This window comes from Myxocyprinus asiaticus, chromosome 18 (assembly GCF_019703515.2).
Source record: "Myxocyprinus asiaticus isolate MX2 ecotype Aquarium Trade chromosome 18, UBuf_Myxa_2, whole genome shotgun sequence".
Lineage (NCBI taxonomy): Eukaryota > Metazoa > Chordata > Actinopteri > Cypriniformes > Catostomidae > Myxocyprinus > Myxocyprinus asiaticus.
The window spans coordinates 30,784,283-30,810,460 of NC_059361.1; the positions used below are offsets into that span (position 1 = coordinate 30,784,283).

The 26,178-nt window shown below is 38.8% G+C and overlaps 1 protein-coding gene across 1 annotated transcript in view; it reads right to left on the reverse strand.

Moving 5' to 3' along the window:
* LOC127455892 (cadherin-13-like) overlaps positions 1 to 26,178 on the reverse strand; it is a 570,343-nt gene that overhangs the window by 61,197 nt on the left and 482,968 nt on the right. The window contains exon 11 of the mRNA XM_051724064.1: positions 1,864 to 2,006. Within this exon, the coding sequence (XP_051580024.1) occupies positions 1,864 to 2,006 (143 nt within the window). The remainder of the gene's footprint in view (positions 1 to 1,863; positions 2,007 to 26,178) is intronic.

A 26,178-nucleotide genomic window follows, 5' to 3' on the forward strand; every position in this document is an offset into this window, starting at 1 on the left:
CAAAAATTCTCAGGCCACATTATCTAGATGATATAATTTATAGTAATGATTGCCGTGCAACATCTGAGAGCCCTCCTGAGATCGCTGCGGCGGGTGGGACTCATAGCCAACCAAAAGAAGTGTGCAGTTGGGTGGGTGGAACTTCGGTATCTGGGGTTCCACTTGAGTCATGGGCAGGTGAGTCCCCAAATTAACAAAACCACAGCGATTGCAGCCTGCCCGGCGCCCAAGACCAAAAAGGAGGTGAGAGAGTTTCTGGGGCTGGCTGGCTACTACCGAAGGTTTGTGCCTAGTTACTCTGACATCACCAGCCTGCTGACTGATCTCACTCGAAAGGGGGCTCCCGATCCGGTCCAGTGGACAGAGTCGTGCCAACAGCCTTTTCTAAAAAGTGAAATCCGCAGTTTGTGGGGGACCACTCTTACATGCTCCAAACTTCTCTCTCACCTTTATTTTGCAGACAGATGCATCAGACAGAGGGCAGTGCTCTCGCAGGAGGTGGAGGGGGAGGAGCAACTGGTGCTGTACATTAATTGTAAACTCTCGCTGAGGGAAGCTAAGTACAGCACCATTGAGAAGGAGTGTCTGGCAATCAAGTGGGCCGTCCTTACTCTCCTTACTCTAAGAGAAGCACTGAGAAAAGTGCACATAAGAGTGTTGAAGGCAGAAAATAAAAGCCTACCTGAAGCGTATCACTGCTCCCCGTCTCCTCTTTTCCATACCCAAACCTGTAGATCCCTTACATGAAGCCTTCCATAGTATAATGATAGAAATGCACTAATATAGCACCAATTCAAGTAACATTAAACATTTCCCAAAGTCTAAGTGGGAGTTTGACTAATTGAAAGAACTAGTCCCCGCATAGGTTGCATATTCATTGCAATGGGCATTAAATCTCTTAAACTCTCATCCTCCACAATATTAATCTGCCGGTAGACTGTGGCAGCTTTGTTACAGAAATAGTGAAGCTCCGTTCATGATTCGCGTCAGAGCGTCAATGCCAGCGACGCATCACTTTGAACTCACTATGAAAAGTGCTTGCAAGCAAACACACTTACAAAGACTGAAAAATACTTGATTTCTAATCACAAGTCCCATCTGGGCTTGTTTTGTACATCAAATAGTGTTCAGAGTTCCTTTCTCCATTTTATCACTGACAGGGAAGTGCTGTCAGAGATTCTTTTATTTATGGAGATAACAACCTCCGCGGCTCTATCGCATGAGAGAGTGCAACGGTCAAGTGCATGTTATGACAGTACAGCCCATAGAATGTCTATGGGACTGCCATGTTATACAGTTTTATGCTAAGCTTGTAGGCTCTCTTGATAGAAGGGCTCTGGCGCTGTAGTGTGTACGTCGCATCAGTGTAATAACTCTGGGTGGACACATTACAAAGGTTCCGCCTTTCACACCAGTGTTTATGATGTATTAACGGTCAATGCGTTAGTCGAGATTAAGAAAAATTAACGCATTAAACATTTTTAATTAATCGCATGCGTTTGAGAGCTGTAATTTTTGTTCTGCTTATTTTAGCATGGATTGCTTGTGAACCAGTCATACGATTCAATCTTTGCAAAGGAACTGTTGTTGAAGGATGGTGCAGTTAAAACACTATTGGACCTGAACTCAAAGCCATATGTAAACAGTTTCATTCATGAATGTTTCAAATGTCATGACTGTTTGATAGTTTTTAGTGCTGCTGTGCTTGAGTAATCAATTTAATATATTCGTATGCAATGTGTTGAATGTTGGGTGTAAACCCTGAAATTAAGTTTTATAATGTTTTGGAGCTTTTTCTTTATCTTCCGATTGAGTTTCAAATATGGCTGTATTCGAGGGAAGGCAATGCAAAAAATGTCTTACCGTTGTCTGTGGCAATGAAGAGAGCAGTGTACTGGTTGTTGTGAACGTGGGGTGACTCGCGGTCCAGTATGGCCCTGGTGGTGACGTTGCCTTTGAATGGGTTCACGATCAGCCAGTCTGCCGGGTCTCTCAACACAGCAAACCTGAAGGAAACAAAAATAAACAAGTTACATTTGCAACTCTTAGAATAGGCCCCAAGGAGTAAGAATTCCAAATGATACAGACCTTATTCATGGTAGACACAATTTCAGATGAAAAACACCATGTTTCAAAAAAAAAAAAAAAAAAACTCCAGCTGAACTGCTTTCAGAAAACCCACAGAGACATTTTCAAAACAGGAAAGGGGGGATTTTATTTTTCAAAAAATGTCTTACTGACTCAAAGGTACCTTTCCCAAAAGACCACAAACACAAACATTTACACAACCAACAAAGATGTTGTTCTATCCTTAGGGGTTAAAAGACTTGGAGTTGCTCACTTAAGCAGAAACCAAAATGGAGAACAAAGTCACATTACTGAATTTAGGAGCCACTGCATGCAGCACATGATCTCTCTTGTGTTGTCATATAACATGTTTTAGTAAGTTTTAAATAAAATAAAATATACAAATTTGCTTAATTTTGAATTAAATAAAGTATTGCATCAGTGGTTTCAAATTTTTAGGCTAAATGCACATCATACGTCAGAATACAAACACAAAAACGCACAAGATGGAGCTATTATATAGAGACACCTTCGTCGCAGTTCATTTACATAGTCACATTTTCTTCAGCTTTGTTACATAGTCGGCTAATGTCACTTATGTTGCCTATTATTGCCAGTTCTCATTGAAAATGAATGATTTCAGTTTATATTGCACTGCAAATCCTTATATGTTTGAATGGCCCTTGAGCTTTTCTCCTAACAAGTTGCTACCGCAACAAGTGACGAGCAACATTACATTTTGCACTAATGTGTGGTGGCCCAAATCCCAATAGAAAATTATATTGCAGCTGTGGCGCTTCCAAAGACGATTAGCCTTGATTTTTTCTTCCGACAGCAAAAAGCACATTTCACACACCCATTCTATCTTATCAACATTCAATCACAACACATTCCAGGGAAATGTTCTCCAATTCGTGAGGACATGCTCGTCTATCGGACACAAGCTAGCATGAGATTACCATCACGCTGTTCTGGGTACAAATACCCCACATCCGACTTGGATGCACGAGCTAACAGTTTGTAAATCTCCTGTAAAATCAGCTGGCATTTGTTATAGGAATCTTTTCATGCCTGGAATGTGTCACAAAGGCTATAAATGCAGTTGATAGTGCTAGAGTTTCTTTTATGTTGATGGAAGAGGGAACAGCTTTGTGTGGGGGAGCGCAATTACAAGGCATACAGGGATGCATAAAAGTACAAGGAGAATAAAAAGTACAAAAGTCAGTAGAGTCTGACATTTCCCAAAAAGAAATAATAGAAAATCTTCACAAACATGCACTCAAGTAAACACAGGCCTTAGTTACATAGGCCTATAGGTAAAGCATCCACATCTTCAACTATGCTACGTTAAACTTTCAAGTAATCTATTGACACAAACAAATAAAAATTAACACAAAAACATGTTTTCTAAATGGGAACATACCATAGGCTTCCAAATTTTTTTAAATACGCTAAAGCTAATTATAATTTCTATAGACTAACCCTAACCCACACCCAGGGTTGGGGAGTAATGGAATACATGTAATGGGATTACATATTTAAAATAGAAAATATTAGTAACTGTATTCCATTACAGTTACAATTTAAATTGTTGGTAATTAGAATACAATTACATTAAAAAAGTATTTAGATTACTGAAGAGATTACTTTGTATTTTATTGTCATTTGTTTCATTTAATATTTAGTACTTTCAGATGGAAAACATTTATACATATAAATTATGCGATCCAAAAAGTGTTAGAACAGTGGTGAAACACTTTCTTAAGATATGTTACATTAATACAAGCAGACAGAGAAGTAAGTTTAAAGTAAATTTGGAGCAGCAGAAATAGAAATGGAAGTGCAGCGGTAATTCTGTCAGGAAGACTCGGTAGTATTACACCATTCATTCAATTAAGGTGTCTCATCCAATCATAATTCAGCAACTGCTTTATAAATTCTGCAGGTGTCATTCATCATTTGTCATGCTCACTGGTTTCGCTCACTCGCATGTGCGCGGAACAAATAATCTTCATTCATGCTGCTTTCCTTTTCAAACAAACAACCGCTCCATATTTGGATTATATATCGCTGGTTTACTTACCTAGATGTTCACATTCATCTGTGCAGATGGTCTCAACAGCAAGACATGCAAGTCCAATGTTTTTTTTTCTTCTCTTGGGGGAACAGTTTGTCAAATACATCTAGCTGGTGGTCGTTGGGGTTTAGGTTTTGCTATCAGTGATCTCAATTCCCTCAATTCCCTCAATTCATCATTTATTCATATCAGTATGGCTTTTCAAGTAGCAAGGTTTAATTTTCAAGTGTACGTTTCAAGTGTTTTTCCAGTGTGGCGGCGTGTCATGAGGGTGAGCTTTGTTGAGGCTTTCATTGCTCATATCAATATTGTTTGCATGCCTGATTATACTCCTGCATTGGGGAATCAATTTCAATATTCATACACATAGATTATCAGAATCAGCTTTATTGCCAAGTATGCTTACACATACAAGGAATTTGTCTTGGTGACAGGAGCTTCCAGTGTACAACAATACAAAAACAGCAGCAAGACATAGATAATAAAAAAAATAAAAAATAAATAAAAAACGTATACACATACGTACATACATAGACACACACATACATACACACACACACACACATTCACATACGTAGTGCAAATCTAAAACAAATCTGTTATCTGTTATGTACAGTGCAAATGTTTTTTTTTTTTTTTCTCTCAGAGGAATGAAATGGCAGAAGAGGTTGGATGTTTTGGATAAATATAAAAAAAGACTAAACTGTGTATTGCACATAGCTATTGGTCAATGGGGCAATTTAACTGTCCATGTGATGGACAGCCTAAGGGAAAAAACTGTTCCTGTGCCGGTTCTGGTGCTCAGAGCTCTGAACTGTCGGCCAGAAGACAACAGTTCAAAAAGGTAATGGGCAGGGTGAATGGGGTCCAGAGAGATTTTTTCCAGCCTTCTTCCTCACTCTGGAAGTGTATAGTTCTTGGGGGGGGGGGCACCAATAATCCTCTCAGCAGTCCGAACTGTCCTTTGTAGACTTCTGATGTCTGACAATCATCTCCATCGTTTTAAGCGTGTTCAGCTCAAGGTTGTTTTGACTGCACCAGACAGCCAGCTGTTCAACCTCCCTTCTGTATGCAAACTCATCGTCATCTCGGATGAGGCTGATGACAGTGCTGATTGTACAGGTGCTGGAAGTGAGTTTCCCCTGTCTCACAAGCTGCTGCCTGTCTGTCAGAAAGCTGGTAATCCACTGACAGACAGACATGGGAACAGAAAGTTGGTGTAATTTATTCAGGAGAATAGCTGGGATGATGGTGTTGAAAGCCGAACTGAAGTCCACAAAAAGGATCCTTGCATATGTCCCTGGTCTGTCCAGATGTTGCAGGATTTGATGCAATCCCATGTTGACTGCATCATCCACAGACCTGTTTGCTCGATAAGCAAATTGAAGGGGATCTAAAAAGGGTCCAATGATGTTCTTCAGGTGGGCCAACACCAGTCTCTCAAATGATTTCATGACCACAGACGTCAAGGCGACAGGTCTGTAGTCATTAAGTCCTGTGATTTTTGGTTTCTTTGGATTATGCATAGTTCTTCAGTGTACAAAGCAATGCTAACTCATCCACAGAGTTAGAAGCTTAGCAAGCCTTAGCAATCCAAGCTTCACAAGCTTCGAAATCCAAATTCCAATGGTATTGCTCCAACTATACTGCCCTTTTCGCAAGGGTTCAAAATGTTTAGTATGTTTTTTGCTAGTATATTTGAATACCTAATATTCAGTCGATCGATGCTTCACATATCATGGATAATGCAAACATTGGTGGTTTTGACACAGTCTTCAAACGTCATGATCCTGCCATTTTGATCTTGTTTTATTCTTGTTGTGGCAAGGTCGTGACAGTTTCCTCCACCAATCTCTTAGGTTGTTTCCATGTGCTTGTGTTTCCTTCTCTCCCTCGTGTTTCCCCAGGTGCTGCTTAGCAGCGCAATCAGAATTGCTATGGCAGCACTGATTAGCGCTGCTTGTGTTTTTGGGTAACACCTGGTTTAAATCCTTCTGTTTCTTTTATATTCTCTCCTCTGTCTTGTCTGTGTTGCTAGATCGTTTTGTTTCACTTGTCCAGTCGGTTTGTCAGTGTAAGTTCCTTGTATACCTGTTTGCTCCCGTTCAGTTATTATTTGTTCTGTTTTTGTTATGTTTCCTCCATTGTGAGTGTTTGTTTCTCTGTTTGTTTTTGTTTTGTTAAATATTTTAGTTATCTCATTCCTGCATTTGGGTCCTCAATCACATTACCAGTTCCTGACATAATGATCTGACCAGAACTGGATCCAGCAGGAATGAGTTTTTTTTTTTTTTGTCCCAACTTCCCCTCCACGACTTGGAGCCATGCAGGCCGAAAGGCTCTTTTGAGCTTCGGCAGGGGGAAAAGTCAGTGAGGGAGTATGATATGGAGTTTTTGGTGCTATCTTCGGGCTTGAGCCACAAACTTTTAGGGCTGGTTTGAGTAAGCCCTTAAAAACCTGTGTGCCTGAAGAAGGTGGAGGAGGAAGTCTTTCTGCCACCATCAAGTCTGTGATAAAGTGGGATGAGTTCATCTCAGCTTGTGCTTCTGAAGACTTCTTGCCTTCATCCCAGCATGAAGACAACATTGCTCCCTCACTGGCAGTGGGCACCTCTCGGGCTTCTCGATGCTGTAAACAGAGGAAGCACGCTGCCGACCGGCATAAGGCGGTGGCCGTTCCCGCTGCCGACCGGCAGGAGGCGTGTCTGTTCCCACTGTCGACCACCAGGAGGCACGGCCATTCCTGCTGCTGACCCCCAGGAGGCACGGCCGTTCCTGCTGCTGACCGCCAGGAGGCACGGCCGTTCCTGCTGCTGACCGCCAGGAGGCAGTGACAGAGAAACAACCTCCGTGGCTGTGAGCACTGGCAGTGACATGGGAATGGCCTCCGCGGATGTGGGCACAGGCAACACCTGAAGAGTAGGGGCCTAACAGTTTCCTCCACCAATCTCTCAGGTTGTTTCCATGTGCTTGTTCCCTATCTGTCACTCACTCGACTTTTTGCATTTTTAGAATTCTTAAAAAAACAAATTGCATTATGAATCATGTTTCCAAATGAGGACACCCTGAAATGTCCCCAAAGGGAAGTTTTGTCATATGTGTGACAATTTGACTAGTGTGTGCGGGTATAAAAGGAGCTGGCATGAAACCACTCATTCAGATTTTCTCTTCAGAGCCGAATGGTCGATGTTTACTGAGCTGACTGTTCATTCACCTCTGCTGGATCTGACGGCACATTTCAGTGGCTTCTCCCTCCTCTGCACTGGTGCACTGCAGAGAACGCCCCTGGGCGCTTCGGCAGAAAAAAGAGAGTATATTTTCCTAAAAGAGTATATTTCTCTTAGCTGAAGGCGTGCGCCATTAACTCCCAGTAGTGTTCACAAACTATGTTCCCTGGTTGACTTCCTCCGAGCCCTGTGGCAGTCGAGTTTTTGGAGAGACTCACTGCCGGCCCAGTACATGTGCTAACTAAAAGCCCTGTTCTGGGGTAGGTGTTCCGCATATGGCGGTTCCCTGTAGGCAACCCCATGCGATGTATATCTTCCACTAATTCATTTCCCTGTTGGCAATCTGCATCTTCCTTGGGCAGAGGCCCCTCTGCCACAGTCTCCATGTTTGTAGTAACTCCTCCCCCGTTGGGTAGGACCTACCATGAGACTTCTCCACATGACATATTTCCGACATAGTTCGGCAAGACCATGTGACGTATTTTCCATCTTAAATATTCCCCCTCTCTCTGGGCGAGGTGTGGTCTCTGTGGTGTCCTCCCCTTGGGAGGGACACCCCCCGACTAGACCTGGTCAGCCCAGTCGGATATTCCCCCCTTTTTTTAGGGAGCAGGAAAAAAAAGAAGGGGAAAAGAGGCCACGACTGGGCTAGCCTGTCTCTATCTTTTGGGTAGTTGACTTGTCCCCAAAGGGCCGTTCGACACTCATGACTATGTTGGGGGAGGTTACGTGTCGGCCTGCTGCGCTGGCTACAAGGCACACAGTGGTCTGCCCGTCACACCGCCAGTTCACGTAACACAGTTCAGCCAGATGCAGCGTTTCGTATAGGGACCCCTAGTGTCACTACATCGACACAACATCGAGTGAGTGACAGATAGGGAATGTCCTGGTTACTCGTGTAACCTCCATTCCCTAATGGAGGGAACAAGACTGTGTGTCCCTCCTGCCACAACGCTGAACTACCCGCTGAAATGGCTGGCCCTTGTCTCAGCTCCTCAGCATAAAACCTGAATGAGTGGTTGCACGCCAGCTCCTTTTATGTCCGGGGGAGTGTCATGCAAATACCACTCGCCAATTTTCATTGTCGTTTTATCAAAGACCAGAGGTGTCTCGGGCTCCCAAGAGTGACCCCTAGTGTCACTACATCGACACAACATCTCGTTCCTTCCATCAGGGAACGGAGGTTACACAAGTAACCTGACGTTTTTTCTTCTCTCCCTCATTTCCCCACTGATTAGCACTGCTTGTGTTTATGGGCAGAACCTGGTTTAAATCCTTCCATTTCCTTTATATTCGGTTTGTCAGTGTAAGTTGCTTGTATCCCTGTTTGCTCCCATTCAGATATTATTTGTTCTGTTTTTGTTATGAGTTTTCTCCATCGTGAGAGTTTGTTTTTGTTTTGTTAAATAAATATTTTAGTTTAGTTATCTCATTCCTGCATTTAGGTACTCAATCACATAACCAGTTCTGACATCAACAAGCTTTAGTTTCAAACATTGCATTCTCTCTTTTGTCTTCTTGATCTGCATATTATTGTTATTTGTCATATTTTCTGGACATTTATTTCCCCTTGTTCTATGGGTAACCCTTTTTGGCTAGGGTACTTCACAATCATGCAACTTAAACAATGCTGATTTTTATTGTTATTTTATTTTTTTATCTTTTTCAAGGATATTGCACAAACAATGACCCCTTTCCCCTCAAAGCACAAAACATTGTTGCTCTTTTCAAGGGCATTGCACAAACAATGTTCGCCCAATTCAGGGCTCAGACATGTCATTGGCATTGTTATCCTTTTCAAGGGTATTGCACAACAATGCCAGCTCTATTCAGGGCTCAGACACATAGCTAAACATTGGTTATCATTTTCAAGGGTATTGCACAACCAATGTCTGAACTATCATGGCTCAGATGCATGATTGGCATTGTTATCCTTTTCAAGGGTATTGCACTAAGAATGCCCAACCTATCAGGGCTCGGACGCATAGCTAAGCATTGGTTATCCTTTCCAAGGGTACTGCACAACCAATGCTCGCCTAATTCAGGGCTCAAACCAGTCAAATGCTTTGGTTGTCCTTTTCAAGTGTATTGCACAGCTAATGCTCACCAAATTCAGGGCTCAGACAAGTAAAATGTTAGTTATATTGCACGATAAAAGCTTGCCCTATGCAGGGCTCAGGGACAACTTAAGCATTGTTTATCCTTTTCAAGGGTATTATACAAAAAATGCTCCCCCCACCCAAAAATAAAAAGCATCACCTATTTTTCACATGGTGTGTGCAGGACTCTCACTTTATCAAGGAATGCACAAAAGTATCAGGCATCCTTTGTATGTTTCTTAACATCAATGTTCATCCTTTCGCTAGGGCCAGAAATTCACAAGCTAGTCCATGCTTCTGTAGAATGTCACACTATGTATACTTTCTTAGGTTAATGTGTATTTAATCATATCCTGTGTTATGTTTCATACAATTATTTTTTTCTTTTTCAGGTTATCTTCACCTTCTGAAGACATGGTTTGTCGTTGGGTTGTTTTTTGTGTATATTTATTACTTGTGGGGGTTTAATTACATTCCTCTCTCCTGCTGTCATCGTCTTCTGGCAGGATCTGATGGTTTGAGCAAAAATTCTGAACGCTAAACCATAGGACGGGGCTTACGCCAAAGGAAAATATTCTATCACATATCATGATTTATCTCATTTATCAGAGTCTTTCTGGTAGAAGTAAACCTTGTGTAAATTGTCATATGAACATTTAGCTTTATGCTAAGCTAAAATGCCATTTCTACCCATTGTAAAAACTTTTAAACAAGAAAATCCATGTTAGATAAATTTTTCTCTAGTTAAAACTTTGATATTAGGGCAAAAATCTTATTCATGGTGAGAATTTTTGTATTGTTTTTCTGTAAAAAAAAAAAAATATATAAAAAAATTAGAGCTGTCAGAATTAACTAATTAACACATGCAATTAAAAAAAGTTTAACACGTTCATTTTTCTTAAATCGCGATTAATGCATTTACCGATAATACGGCATAAACACTTGTGTGAAGGGTGGAACCTTTGTAATGTGTCCGCCCAGAGTCATTACACTGATGCACACTCCACAAACAGACACGGCACCAGAGCCCTTCTAACAAGATGAGCCTACAAGCCTAGCATAAAATAGCATAATGCTGCAGTCCCAATGACATTCTATGGGCGGTACTGTCATAATACTCTCCTATAATAGAGCCGCGGAGTTTGTCTCAGTAAATAAAAGAATCTCTGACAGCACTTCCCTGTCAGTGATCAAATGGAGAAAGGAGCTCTTAGCTCTATTTTATGTACAAAACAAGCCCAGATGGGACTTGTAAGACACATTTTAATTACCACAGAAGCAAGTCAAGTCTTTAACTATCACCAAAACGCAGAATGAGACGTTTTTGTCTGGAGGCTCTTTCCATGGTGAGTTCAAAGCTTGATGCTGGCATTGACGCTCTGCCGAGAATCATGAATGCAGCTTCACGATTGTTGTAACAAAGCGGATAGTTATATTCTACAGATTAATATTGTGGATGAGAATTTAAGAGATTTAATGCCCATTGCAATGAATATGCAACCTATGGGGAAACTAGTTCTTTCAATTACTCAACCTCCCAATTAGACTTGGGGAAACGTTTAATGTTACTTGAATTGGTGATATTTTAGTGCATTTCTTGTGGAAGGCTTTGTTTGTAAAATGTTAATAAAGCATTATATTGTTACAATTTTTTTTTTTCTTTCCTATAATGGAAATAATTGCATTTTGACAAGTATATATAGTGTCCAATTTCAGCACTTTCAAAATCTGCGATTAATTACGATTAACTACAAAACAAATTATGTGATTAATCGCAATTAAAAATGTTAATCAGCTGACAGCACTACTAAAAATCCTTACAACAAGATCAATTTGCTTTCTTGTTTTAGAAGCAACACTACATAAGATATTTAGGCTTTTTTCAGAGAATGTATTTTTAACTTGTATTTAATATTTAAAATTAATATTTTGTCCAACTGTGCTGGCAGATTTTTTTTATAGTCAAAACAAGTGTTTTTAGTATTTAGATTACATTACTGACATTGAGTAATCAACGGAATACATTACAAATTACATTTTACAGCATGTATTATGTAATCTGTAGTGGAATACATTTTAAAAGTAACCCTCCCAACCCTGCCCACACCCTACCCCACACTCCAATCCTACCTCTAAAATACTTTTTGCATTTTTAGAATTCTTAAAAAAACAAATTGCATTATGAATCATGTTTCCAAATGAGGACACCCTGAAATGTCCCCAAAGGGAAGTTTTGTCATATGTGTGACAATTTGACTAGTGTGTGTATACCTCCCCACATTCACTAGTCAAAGTCATTGACTTTTCATTGTTTTTAAACAGTAAAATTAACATCCACAGCTCTCTTTATTTCACTTTGACAGCACACTCTACAAGATTTAGATAAACTGGAAATTCGTTCTGAAGCTCAGAAGTCATCTTCAGAAAGGGGTGTGGTCTAAACACTATATCATACATATTGTACGAAAACTCTTTGTATAACAATGCTTTTTTTCCTAATCTACACACACACAGTGCTTCACTCTATTAGCCTTTCTCAATGTCATTAGGGCATCATTAAAAACACATTATGCAAATTAATATATTATCTATAACGGTACATTCTAATTATCATAAGTTGTCAAAGACGTTTCACCCGTAATCAAAGCTTCCTTCATGTAGGCGTGCATTGTCATTCTCACAATGTGACACAAAATATAATAACACAACGAGAGTCAGAATACCACAAATCTTTCTAGCTATCTTGTTAGAAATGCCAAAAAGAATATTTACCTCAGTCACCATTCACTTTCATTGTATAAAAAAAATAAATAATGCAATTAAAGTGATTGGTGACTGAGGCTAACATTCTATCTAACATATTTTTGTGTTTCATGAAAGAAAGCAAGTTATACAATTTTGGAACAATATGAGGAGTAAATGACGACATGTATCATAATTTATATTAAATTTAATGGGGGAACTATCCCCCCAAAATTAGTCTGAGTCGGACCTACACTGGTCTTAAATCCGCTCACTGTATTGAGCTAATATGGTTCCCAATAAAAGGTTAAAATCCCAATTTGGCCTGTAAAAAGGTATGTTGTGTGCATGTGTGTGTGTGTGTGGTCACTGGTCAGCCTTGAGGATAGCACCGTCATTAATACTGTTGCTGTGCACCATGGCTCTTCTGCTATGTGCACTGTGATATTATTTTGCCTACTGTAGCAGGGCTTGTGTCTCTGATAGCAAAGGTTTAAGACTCATGTTAGCTAGCAACCACCTATGGTGTTGACTTGCATATTAGCTACATGTGTATTGTAATTTTCATGTGTATGTACTGTATGAGTGTTTAACATCTGTGCAGATGCTACAAGGAAACACAGTTCATTAAGGTTTCCATGCATAACACTGTGCTGTGCCTGACATCTGGACTGAACCACAAACACATAGAAGCACAAGCCACCTCTAATTCAGCTTCCCGCCACACACATGCACACGCCATTCACACACACTCACACTTAAAATATGTACACACTAGAGTTGGGCTGGGCGATTATAGCTACAAAAATTATATTTCTATATTTTTCAGCCTTCTGACAATATTCTATATCTCAATAATTATGTATTTGCTCTGAAATGGCTCGTGTTTTTTTTTTTTTTTTAATCAGCGGAACCATAGAGCCATTGTAGCCAAGTAGATTTAATATTTTAAAAGTATGGAATAAAAATCTATTTAAAAATAATGAAGGCATGTTTCCCACAGTTTTTCACTAAATTAACACAAGGGAGAAAGAAACTGTACAGTTTACAATGTTCCAAATCTGGTGAAATGCTGTCATCTCCTTTTCTGTTAAATTGTGCTGCTTTTGTAGATTTGTATAATAATTTGCACACCTTTACTAATGTTTGGTACTGCACGAATGCTTGATCATGCAGTACTTTTCTTTCTCAATGCATGTGAACTGCATCAACGGTTTTTATTCTGAAGCACACACACATCATGATTATCTGTCTTTAATTTCAGCCTTTTGCGGTTTAAGAATCACATATCACCAAATCACAATTTTTATGTTATTTTGATTAATTGTGCAGCCCTGAAGGATCCTGAGAGGAGCCTACTGATGCGCTTTTATGAAACTTAATGGCCAAATAAAAAGCACATTATAATCATTGTGATATTCACAATATTGCTTAATTTTATATCATCAGAAAAATCATCGTGATTATCTTGTAAATATTCTATACATTGCATAGCCTTACACTACAGATACACTCATGTCTTTTACCGATATTCATTCTGTTCTAAAAGCTGAAGCGTGTAAGTTCTATTGTACACACACATACAATAACACAAATCAATCACAAACAGAATTTGTGCACAAATATACACAAGCAAACTTTACCAGGGAGTGGTGGTGGCATAGTGGACTAAAGCACTGAATGGGTAAGCAAAAGGTTGTTGGTTCAATCCCCACAGCCACCACCATTGTGTCCTTGAGCAAGGCACTTAACTCCAGGTTGTTCCAGGGGGATTGTCCCTGTAATAAGGGCACTGTAAGTCACTTTGGATAAAAGAGTCTGCCAAATGCATAAATGTAAATGTAGGGTTGGAACATTGAAGAACAACAGCTTAAAAATATCCAGAAACTATATGGGTACACCCACCACCACACATTTTTTACCCTCACGCTTCTTCACCCCTTTTAGAAAGGTGATAAAGGCATCTCCTTGAAACACATTCTCAAACTTTTTGTACTCCTTACATCCTTAACCTCCTTTCATGGTGTGTCAGGCCTGGAGAGGGCCTGGGGTGCGGTGCATATTTATGCTCCCATGTCACTGTGAGGGCACTGAAGCCAGAGGGAACATTCACAATTGCTTCTAATAGAGAACAGGGGAGAGCTCATTCCAGCCTCCTTGTACATACATTCTGATTCTTTCATTCTGAGTCTGTGCCAGTGGCATGGTATGGTGTGAGCAGAAATCAATGCTGCCTCACACGTTGGACTCTGCCTTGAGCTAACCATAAAACTTTTCCAACACGAATGTGTATTACGATTGTCAGTTGATGCAAATAAGAAAAGGTGGACATAAAGGTGAAGTTTACAATATCTGTTACTAGCGGCATCGAGCGGAATTGCAAAAATAATGATTCTTATTTTTTGTCCTGTCCTCTGTCTGCAATTTTTATTTATTTATTTTTTTAGGACAAACAGGTTGTCCCATCTAAAAATCATACTACTGTAAGAGCCAGAACTAGATATGTCAGACTGACCAAACTAAATGAGCAATTTTTCGATTGTGCCACAGTGCATACGCCAGGAAGCAACACACAAAAAGGTTTACTTTTACGGTAGTTGTCTCTGCATATTTACATTGGGACAGTAGACTATTTTAACACTTCACCTTTAAGGCCAACTCAAATTTAACTTAACATAACATGGAAGTATTGCACAAAACGATTTACTAAAAAGCAGCTGAATTAATTATTCGTCATCTGAGCAGTAAAAAAAAAAAAAAAAAAAGACTAGCCTAAAACAAAACAAACATAGCAAAAAACAACAACACTGCAGTACAGCATTTCAGACTTGATTGGAAGGAGTTCAAAGACATGCATGCTTCACTGTGCTTCTTTATGTGAAAAAATTTAAGACTTGGTGTAAAACCTTTATGCCTAGTAGTAACTTATGTTCTAATTAGAAGTCATACTGCAAGTAATAACCATAAGTTTTAAATTAGGCTTTGATTCATACCACTATGTTGAGACATGCTATATCCATAAAAACACATTTTCATACACACAACAGGAACGAGCACATAAGACACCAATACTAATGCTCTGACTGACCTGCATTTGTAAAAATGGAATGGATGCGCGGCATGCGCCCAACAGAATATTACTTTGAGACATTAGAATTCATCAGCAGTGTGCCAGTGCAGTTTATGGCCACGAATGCAACAAACTGTATTAGAATATCCTTTTCTTAGCGAGGAATAAATAGGTATTAATTCACAATGAAAACATACGTGTTTACCTGTGTATTCCCTGACTAAGCACTGTGCTACACTTTACTTTTACTTTCTATTGTCCTGTATTTTATTTCAATTTATTTATTTTTATTTTTTCTTTCCTTATTTTTCCTTTAAATACTTTTTTAATTAAACAGTAATTGTTTTTGTTTTTTCTTTCCTAATTATTTTTTGTTCTTAAATGATTGTTATATATGCCTTTATTTATCTTCATTATAAAACTTTTTTCTTATTAATTTTTATGTTCTTAAATGATTATAAACATGACTTTTTAGTCATTTCTGTTTTTTGCTTTATTATGCCTATGTGCAGCACTTTGAATTAGGTTGATGAAACGCAGCTGTGGTGAAAAATCCTGCCGATTCCTCCAATCTCCCTTTGCGCTCATGTCCGGGACAAATTGCCACTGTCACCCCTGTAGATATTTCGGTTTCATATTGGCAGAAAGAGCTGTACAAAGGAAATAAAAGTGACAGGGAGGCAGGAAAATATAAACGGGGGAGAAGGCCCATCAATCAGTCTTGGTCAGACTCAGAGGGAATCAGACCCCTTCTGTGGGCACAGTACGTCCTGTCAGCCTGTCCATTAAGTCCTCGTTAAAGTTCAGACTTTCACTCGCCATCCATTCATCTCACTCTGTTCCTAAACCCTCTGACAGCCTTCACACGTGTACACACACACACACATGTTGGTGCAGCTATCCTTATGAGGACTCTCCATAGACATAATGATTTTTATACTGTACAAACTATAGTTTCTATCCCCTAACCCTACCCCTAACCCTCACAAAAAAAACATTTTTAAATTTTCAAAAAAACATTGTTTAGTATGTTTTTTTTAAATTTATTATTATTATTATTTTTTTTTAAGCGATTTGTATTATGGGGACACTAGAAATGTCCTCATAAACCACATTTATAGCATAATACCCTTGTAATTACAAACACAAACACACACACACACACACACACACGCACACATGAGTGTTAGACCTCCTTGAAGAATGTATATTTTGAGTCAGGGATAACACTGTGCTTCTGGCAAGGTTATTTAAGAAAAAGTTCACCCCAAAAACTACAATTCTGTCATTATTTACTTATCCTAATTTTGTTTCAAAGCTGTTTGACTCTGAAAAGTGACCAAGGATTGTTATAAGATTATCAGTGTATAAAGACTTCGGAATTTCGGCCTGTTTCTCACATAAAGCTAATAAATGACATCAGAAGACGTGGAATATAGTCAAATAATCCTATGGAATATTTTTATGGTGCTTTTTTGTCCTTTATGGAGCTTGACAGCCCCTCAAAAACTATACAATATGTTTTGGTTGTATGGAAAAGAGTAGCTTGGAGACTTTCTTTTAGTTTTCCACAGAAGAAAGTCATACAGGGGTGTTTTCCCGTACAACTATGTAACTACAGTAACTCACTGCTTAACCACCATCGTATTATGCATCATTGGAGAAATTAACTAGCATGTCATGGCTGTTACCCTAAACCATAGTAACTATGTCTCACATCCATCATTTAAATCATGTTGGTTCAACAATATAGAGCTTCTACTGAGATCAAATTATAATAGCTCATTTGCACACACTCCAGAAAGATGTTAAATATGCTAAAGCTGCTGAAGATACAAAAGCTGTGTGTACTATGCAAAAAAAAATAAAAAATAAATAAATATTGCGCTGCAATAGTGGGGTTTCCCTTTAAATCAGACCTCGGGGTTCCCCTGACACACTTGAGCACATACGCACATGCACACTCTTCAAAAACAAAAGAACTAAACTTATGCATAAACATGGTCACATAAGCCGTGTTCTCTGACAAGCCATGTGTGTTCAAGTGCAAGTTTGCTTAACAGCCTTTAATCCCTTAAATGGCTGCATTCATGTCTACGTGACGTTTCAGAACACCCCTTTATGCAAAACCACTGAATAAGTGCATGTAAATGTGGTCAAAGTCTTGATTGAATGAAATATATATATGGAATAAAATACACAGAAGCCTCAGCAAAGTCAAATGATGTCCACGCATCAAACTAACAAGGAACTATGCTTCTAACCACAGGTGAAGCTGTAGTTCCAACAACACAACTTTGTAATGCAGTTCGCAAATGTTCATCAAAACTATGTTTGTGGGAAACCACGCAGCAGCCGACAGTATCTGCAAACAACTTCTCTAATAAACCACTCTTGACTGGATATGGAATAATTTTACTCCTCTGAAGCAGTCTATTTCTACTTTGACTATTTTTCATAAGGTTGAGAGCAGGGCCATAACCAGGGTTTGAAAATTAGTGAGGTCTGGGGTGGGGTGACAAGAATTGTACCAAAATTACAATTATGTTTTTACCAATGACGCTGTGAAACGTTAGCTGCTAAAATGAATTAAATAGCATCATGGCCAGTGTTTGCATATTTTACATATTCCATACTGTAGTCTGTACAACAGATGGTGTACTAGTGTAGTGTGCTATGATTTTTGAACATTTCAGATAATGTCATGATGATCATCAGGGCCGGATTAAGACTCCTTAGTGTTCCTAGGCATGAAGATAAGATTTTTTTTCCTTGTGACTTGTGCCATTTTCCATGTTTTATAAAGTCATACAATAGCTGTAAGGACTTAACCAAAACTGTGAAACTGTTTCCTTTGAGACACAAAACTTTCTTCCTACAGGGGGCACTTGATGGCAGTAGACTGCAGCAGTATCTACACAATAATTTCTTAAACTTTTCATCCATCCAGTAATAATAAACGACTGTGATTAGTCCATCCTGACCAGCGCTGAGAAAAGTAACAAGTGACAGTGCCCTCAATGTGCAGCTTTAGCAGCGGTCTGGACCTCTGGACAGTGATTTACAGCCAATTAATGATATTCAAAACTTTTCTGAATTATTACTGAATAAAAAAAATAAATAAAAATAAATAAAAAAAAAACTGACAATTGTAATGATTCTTACCTGTGGATGGAAACCCGCCACAGCAGTATCTATACAATCATTTCTCATCCAGTGATAATAAACGACTTGGAATTGTCCATCCTGACCAGCGTTGAGAAAAGAAACAGGTGCCATGTGACAGTAGCAGTCTGGACCTCTGGACAGTAATTTACGGCCGATTAATAATATAAAAACTTTCTGAATAAATATTTAATTAAAGATTCAGTGCGCTGCACTTAAATTGCAGTCGCGTGTTGTTCAGTTCTAGCTTCAAACTGTATTTTGGAATATGAAAAATTTACTGAGGTCCAGATCTCGGTGACCTCATAGCTGGTTATGGCCATGGTTGAGAGGTAAAATCTTTTATTTTTACTCTAATATATTGTTATGAGATGGGCCCTGTATAGCGGGAGACAATTTAGCCGGACATGCCTTGAAGGGCCTCTTAGAACAAAGCTGCTTCCAACCAAGACTCGCGAAAGCATAGATGTGCAAAGTTTATTCAGCCACCGAGGATCGTGGAGCATGTGTTCGGATGAATGTTCACTCGATTACTGTAAGCTTAAGCAAAGAGTCTGAGAATCAGTCTCATCAGGGCTTTGAATGAGGTATATACTGTACAGTCCTGCATGCGGACACACACAAAATTGCACATCCATTCTCCATCTCTTTCACTCCCCCCCCTCCCCCCTTTTTTTAAACGGTGTGAGAGTTCACTAGCGGAGAACTGCAGAACTGAGCTAACAAGAACCACAAGCTCGGAATAATTTCCATAAATTATCATGCCTCAGCAATGCAATACATAAAATCTAATTTATTATCATAAAAAGGCACAAAAAGCAGCTCTTTCCATCAGTTGAAAATCATAACCCTGTAATTAACTCAGAGAAAAGCAATTTATCCACACTTCAGAAAGGCCTTGCCACTCTCACTCTTTCCTGTTGGCACCTTTCGGATAGTTTTAATTATTTAACCACAATGGCTGCCTCTCAAAACTTATTAATGTCAGGAGGAAATAGCAATACAGCTTTGGCACAGCTGCTGTCTGTTTCCGTAGGACAAGCCTATTTTTTTTTAGAGTCTGAAATGAGCCCAAATGGCTTCCTGTGGTGCACTGCACATTTAGAGGCGTAATGAACGTCCTAAACAAAATAAAGGAGTTGGCTAGGGAAGTTATCTTTGCATAATAAAAGATAGAAGTTTTATGTAATATCCTATTTTAATAAATTGCTGCCACTATAACATCACTATTGCAAAACAATTGTCAAACAGACTTGAGTCTCATGTAATGTCCAAACTGATACATTTTGTTTGAAAACGGATTGATTTTCCTAACTTGAGTGGAGATTTCCTCCACTAAAATTGAGACTTTGGAAAACACTCAAGTACTGCATATTTTCAAAAATGATTACGTTAGGAAACTGAGCTTTCAAACAAAAACAGATTAGTGTGGACGTGGCCTCAGACATTTCTAATGATATTCACTCACAGAGCACTTTATTAGGAACACTTGTCCACCTACTTATCGTGCGATTATCTAATCAGCCAATTGTGTGGTAGCAGTGCAATGCATAATATCATTCAGATACGGGTCAGGAGCTTCAGTTAATGTTCACATCAACCATCAGAATGGGGAAATTTTTTTTGACTGTAGCATAATTGTTGGTGCAAGACAAGCTTGTAACTGCTGATCTCCTGGGATTTTCACACACAACAGTCTCTAGAGTTTACTTAGTGGTGCCAAAAACTAAAAAACATCCAGTGAGCAGCAGTTATGCGGACTGAAACACCTTGTTGATGAGAGAGGTCAATAAAGAATGGCCAGACCAGTTCAAGCTGACAGAAAGGCTACGGTAACTCAGATAACCACTCTGTACACTTTTAGGGCGCAGAATAGCATCTCAGAATGCACAACACATCGAACCTTGAGGCGGATGGTCTACAATGGCAGAAGACCACGTCAGACACTTTATTATGACCGTAGTGTTCCTAATAAAGTGCTCAGTGAGTGTATTTATGTCAGGAAACCCCATGAAATGTTTTGAGCCCAGTTTTCTTTATTAGGTCGACAAATCTGCTTTTGAAACAGAAAGTTAGGCCAGGACAAATCGAAGGGCTCATCCATTCTTAAAATAAATAGCCAGCTGTTAAACTGGGCCAGAAAAGTGTGGAACTGCATTCTGGCACCTTTGATTCAAAGAAAAGAAGAAGAAGAAGAAAACTCCCAGCTTATCTGATTCCATTTCTTGTACAGTCCAGTTTTTTTTTTTTTTTATTAAATTTTTTTTTTTTTTACTTCACACATTCTGTCTCCATTTAACATGTATACTTGCTCAAAAAAAGGGTTGCAGAATCAGCACTCGATTTTAGGGTTCCCATACCTCCAAAATTCCAATTTAACCCCTGTGCATAGCCAATATCCTTTAGTTTACTCAATGATTTGCTGCTTTTCTGTTGCTAGTAGGTGGTATTAGGGAAAATTTATATTTTCATTCTAGAGAGCATTTTATTAGATTAAAATTTGTATACGCCCCTGAGTGCAAGATGAGTCATCAATATTTTGGTCTGTTTTCCCAGAAGGGAATGACTGTGAATTTTAAAAGTTAATTTTATCAGACTAGTAAACAAGCATATAAATGGCCTGAAAGTGAACAGACATGAACTAAAAGCAAATTTTAAATAAGAATTGGATGGTATTAGCATGCAATAAAATGTAAACCGCAATCGTGAGGCTATCAGTGTCCCTGTCGTGTAAACAGGCTAAGAAACTGGCATGTAGCTGCAGCTGTCTAGTTGACACTGCAGAACTAATGAGGAAAACCAACTATACCCAGATTCTCCACAGAGAAACTGTTATCTGTGTAAGAAAAGGTGTATCAAGGTCAGGCGTTTCCATGTTCATCACAATTAATTCAATTTCACCGAGCACAGTTATCCTCTCTGTCACTGCAGAGAGAGAAAGACCTGAAGTGAACCAGCCCAAACTCTTCCCTCCTCCGTGGTCACCTAATTCAAATGTAGAAAGGATTACTCTGAATGCTTGTTTTGCTCAACCATGTAGAGTTTTTTTTTTTTTTTTTGAAGGCAATCTTTTAGTTACATGAACTAAGGGATGGAATAAGGGGTTGCTGTGGTCATGGGAGAGAGTTTGATGTGATGGCTGCATTTTTGTCATTAATTAGAACAGACAGCCATACTATTGCATTGTTAAATCCAGTTAATATTCATGTACAATTGCAGGTGATTAATCAAATCTTAGATAAATAGCATATTTAAGTCTAACTCAGCATGAGCTAATTTAACATTGGTGATTAATTAAGGGCCCTCCCGTATATACACAAAGAGATATAAACATATTCAAACCATAAACCTGCACACAATGCACAAACTAACGATACCCACACAATGCAGCAAAAACCAGTCAACTGCAAACAAAAAAACTGCATTGTAAATGGATTGTCATTACAATACCATGCAAAAACCAAATACATTTACAAGAGTAGGAGGCAATGATGTCTTTCAGTGCAATAAAACGCATAATAAACACGCCATATGCAAGGAAGGAGAGAACAAATGAACTCTGTTTTAAACCCTTTACAGCTTTATCGCTGTCTACTGCCTAAACAGGCAGCTATAAGACAGTCCATTTGTTTTTACAAATCTGATACGATTACTTTTGATACTTTGTAATTGAATTACATATACAGTAATGCAACACATTCTATGAAGGATACATGTAATTCTGCCTTAAATTTGGCCAAAACGAGGTGTCTTAGGGGCCATTCGGACAGAACGCATTCTTGTGATAACAAAAGTTAGACACAGCACAACTAATGGAACAGAATGCATTTCCCTAAAAGCGTTTTTAAAAGTTTAAAGTCCTTTTAAATTGACATGGCATCTTAAGAATTCTGTGTCATGCACGAGATGCTAAAAATAAACAAGGATGAAATGGTCAAAGATGTTCATCTAGCGCATGTTTACATAGAAAAACAACTTAAAAAATAGAATAGATTGAAGCAAAATCAAGTTTGGTGTGAACAGCCCCTTAGAACGCAGCTTAATGTTGCTGTCTATGTTTTGGAACACCTCTCACATTGGCAGCACACCTATTATGCCACAATGTACACTAATGTGTACTTCAGCACATTTTCCCCTAGAAATTCTATATTTACTATGTACTATCATATTGAGAATCAATGGGTTCATCCCCTTAATTTTGCTTTCAGAGGCTTTATATAGAGTTAGGATGAAAATAATGTGCATTTTGAACTGTTCTGAAACCAGTGCAGCCAGACAGCACACTAGAGGTTAGGTCATGCACTAAATAGCAAAAGGAGCATCCTCTAGCTCTCTATATAGCTAAGTGCATTCACTTCTAAAATCTGAACAAAAGTTCAGTTTCAGGCTGCAGAGGATGTTTGGACCACTCAACATGTTGGGCAGACATGGCACAATGGTAATCATTGAAAATGCACACAGCAGTCAGGGGTGTCAGGAGGTTAAAGATATAAGTTACATGAGCAAAACATAAATGTGCCATGTCATCATTCAGTTTTTTGTGGAAAAAAAAAAAACAAAAAAAAGCTAATGCGATAGGAGGATACACAGGAAGTAGAGCCCACAAGGAAGGAAGTAGCTCGGTCATACTGTAGGTCAGGAGAGTAGGGAGCGAGAGGCGAGAGATTTAAATCAAAACACACTCTGGCATGTTCTGCATCTCGTTACACTGATAACAGTCACCATCACTGTGACTTTTTCATTCTGCAAGAATAAAGCAGTGAACAACATAACATCACTAAACACAAACAAGTGAATTACAGAATTACTTAAATAGCATCCTGTATATTGGCTGTGACAGAGAAAATAGCATGCTTTAAATATCAAGGAGGCAGTGCAGGTGTGAGAGTGTAAGAACAGACAATTTCACTTGTCTGAGAACAGAGAAATTTGAAGAGCGCAGGGGATACAACGTCTACACAGACTTCAGCTGTGTCCACGAAGGCATCACTTAACAGCTTTACTGATACAGCATTAACTGTTAACACGCTCTATCGCACATATGAACAAACAAATGTGCATACACACGATTAAAGCTGAAATCTGCTTTATAATATAAAATTATCTCTGACATTAATGGCAGGTGTAGAATTAATTATGAATGTTGTGCTTTATTGGAAAACAGGTACTGTGTTTTATCACACTGAGAATCAATCTGTTCATCCAAAAGCTGAAAAATTGAGCTTTTTCACATTTATATGGAGTTAGGATGAAAATAAGGTGCATTTCAAACTGTTCTGAGGCCAGTGCAGACATACAGCACACTGAAGGTTAAGTCATTCACTAAGTAGGGAGCAAGGGAGCATCCTATAGCTCTCTATTCAGCTAAGTGCATTCACAAAATCCGATCAAAAGTTCAGTTTGTGAGCTGCAGATGACGTTTAGACCACTCAATATGACTGGCAGACATGGGACAATGGTAATCAGTACATAGATTAAACATAGTTGGCAGTGATTGGATGATGCTGGTCATTACTTTGAATCAGAATTAATTATGCTATTTTTTATGTAATGTCTGTAACATCTCAAAGTTTTTTTTATTTTTTTGGGATGAAAAATGCACACAGTGGGCACGCTTGGATCTCAGGAGGTTAAGACAAGGAACATGTATTAAGAAATTTCATATTGACTTTGAGGGGCAATAAGGTTTGGCTTGCTGTGTGCATAGTTCAAAAGTCCACCACTAAGGCCCATTGACTGAAAAAACTCCTCCTGAACTTATGTTTGGAACTCCACAAGTATGATTAATTCAACTCACATCAATGTCTAGTTCAACAATACCAATCATTTACAGTGTAGGCTCTATCTGTCAACCATGCCAGCCTGCTAGCAGTCCAAACTCATGAAGGGTGCCCCATGTTCAGTGAACTGGGGGGCGGGGGGGGGGGCATTTTGATCCAGTCTGTTAGGACTTTCACAGTGTTACAGCAAACTCAACTTAGTTTGTTCAAACTAAAAACAAACTTTTTAATTACACTGAGATCTAACATCTAGCAAATTTCATATTCCTGGTAGCTCTAGAACATTTAAATATGAAGTTTCCTCAGGAATCAGAGCTCTTGATATTAACTATGTGGTCTCTTGTAATCAGAAGTGAAATATTCCCCACACAAGCAAGCTCCAGCCCTTCTCTCATCTTCTCTCAGAACTTTAAACTGCTGCGTAGCCATGGGGAGGAACAAACTCAGAATTATGCATACAGGACTTGTCTGAAACTTTTTTGGAGCGAGATCAATTCAAAGACAGCTTTGAAGTAGAGTTGGACTGGGATTTATTGTCTGATCCAGGGGAAAGTGCTACATTTTCGATGTGAATAGAACTCCACAGGGAAGCAACCGTTTCAGCAGGCCTTGCTCTCTCTGTCTGGACAATATGACCAAGTTGAAGAACACTTAAAAGTGCATGATGTGAGATGATTCTGAAGATCTCAAACTTATGAGAAGTTCAGTGGAGCTGTTTCAATGACATTCCAAGGCTTCTAATTAGAAGATTCCACATTAACATTGAGATACTGTGCTCATTAAAGATCCTTTTTGACTTGTTCAAGGCTACTGCTGTCTTCTGACATTTTAATTCATAACTTATGTTAAAATGAATTGATTGACTGTCATTTCTGCAAGATCCAATCCAATCAGGAACATCAGCTAAATTTTACATTGTACACTGAAAATAACCCTGACCAATGAGCAAGAAATTTTTTTAATTTTTTTTAATTATTATTTATTTCAGCTACATTAGCTGGGACTCAGTGTTGTGGTAATTATTGTGAAAGTAACCACTGTACCATTAACAAAATCTTTGCAAATATAAACTAATTTAATAATTAAAAAAAAGATCATTTATTAAAAAAAACTTCCCAGCATATCCAAAACCGCTCCTCAGACATCTCCTCAGAATCACCTCTGATGACTTGTGGCGGTGAGCAAGCGTGCACCCAAGAAGCCTTACCATAAATCTGATAGTGTCTATGTTTGTGATTTCCCTCAGGCTAGCAGTGATTCACAGCTCACGATTCACAGCTCACCTTATCCAGACAAGCTTGACAGAGCTCAATAAAGGGTTGGAGCAAAAAAAAAAAAAAAAAAACTTTTAGCAAACACATCAGAGAGCCCCAAATCTTAACCTCCCCTGCCATGAACACAGATTTACTCATTCAGAGGAGCGCTCTAGGGGAACATCTGATGAAGACTGATTTTAGTTCAAATGAGAGCTTCAAAACAATGCAGAGTTTAAAAGGATCAACAATACACATATAAACATGTACTTATTATGTAATGTTTGACTGTCATCAGGGAACAAGTGGGATACTCCAGACTGATTACTTTGGATGGATGTGATATAAAACACTCCCAAAATGATAACATATCCATAAGCATGATTTTTGCCAACATTTGAGTCCTAGCCCAAACCCTAACACTCAGACCAAAACAACATTATTTCACCTACCTACTTCTGTGCAAATGTAGCATCTTTCAAGCTGAAGATCAAAACAGATATGACAAAGGAACAGCGCAGTGCTTTTCTGGAATTTGGCACATTGGGTGGAAATACATTCAGAACTAACATGACATATTTACAACAAGGCAGTGTTTAAAAGGATCAACAATTCTTAGGTTTGGCAGTTTTTTACTACACAAAAGAACTGAGCTACATGCATATGGATTGCTGTTACCTCCTTAACAAACAGACAGT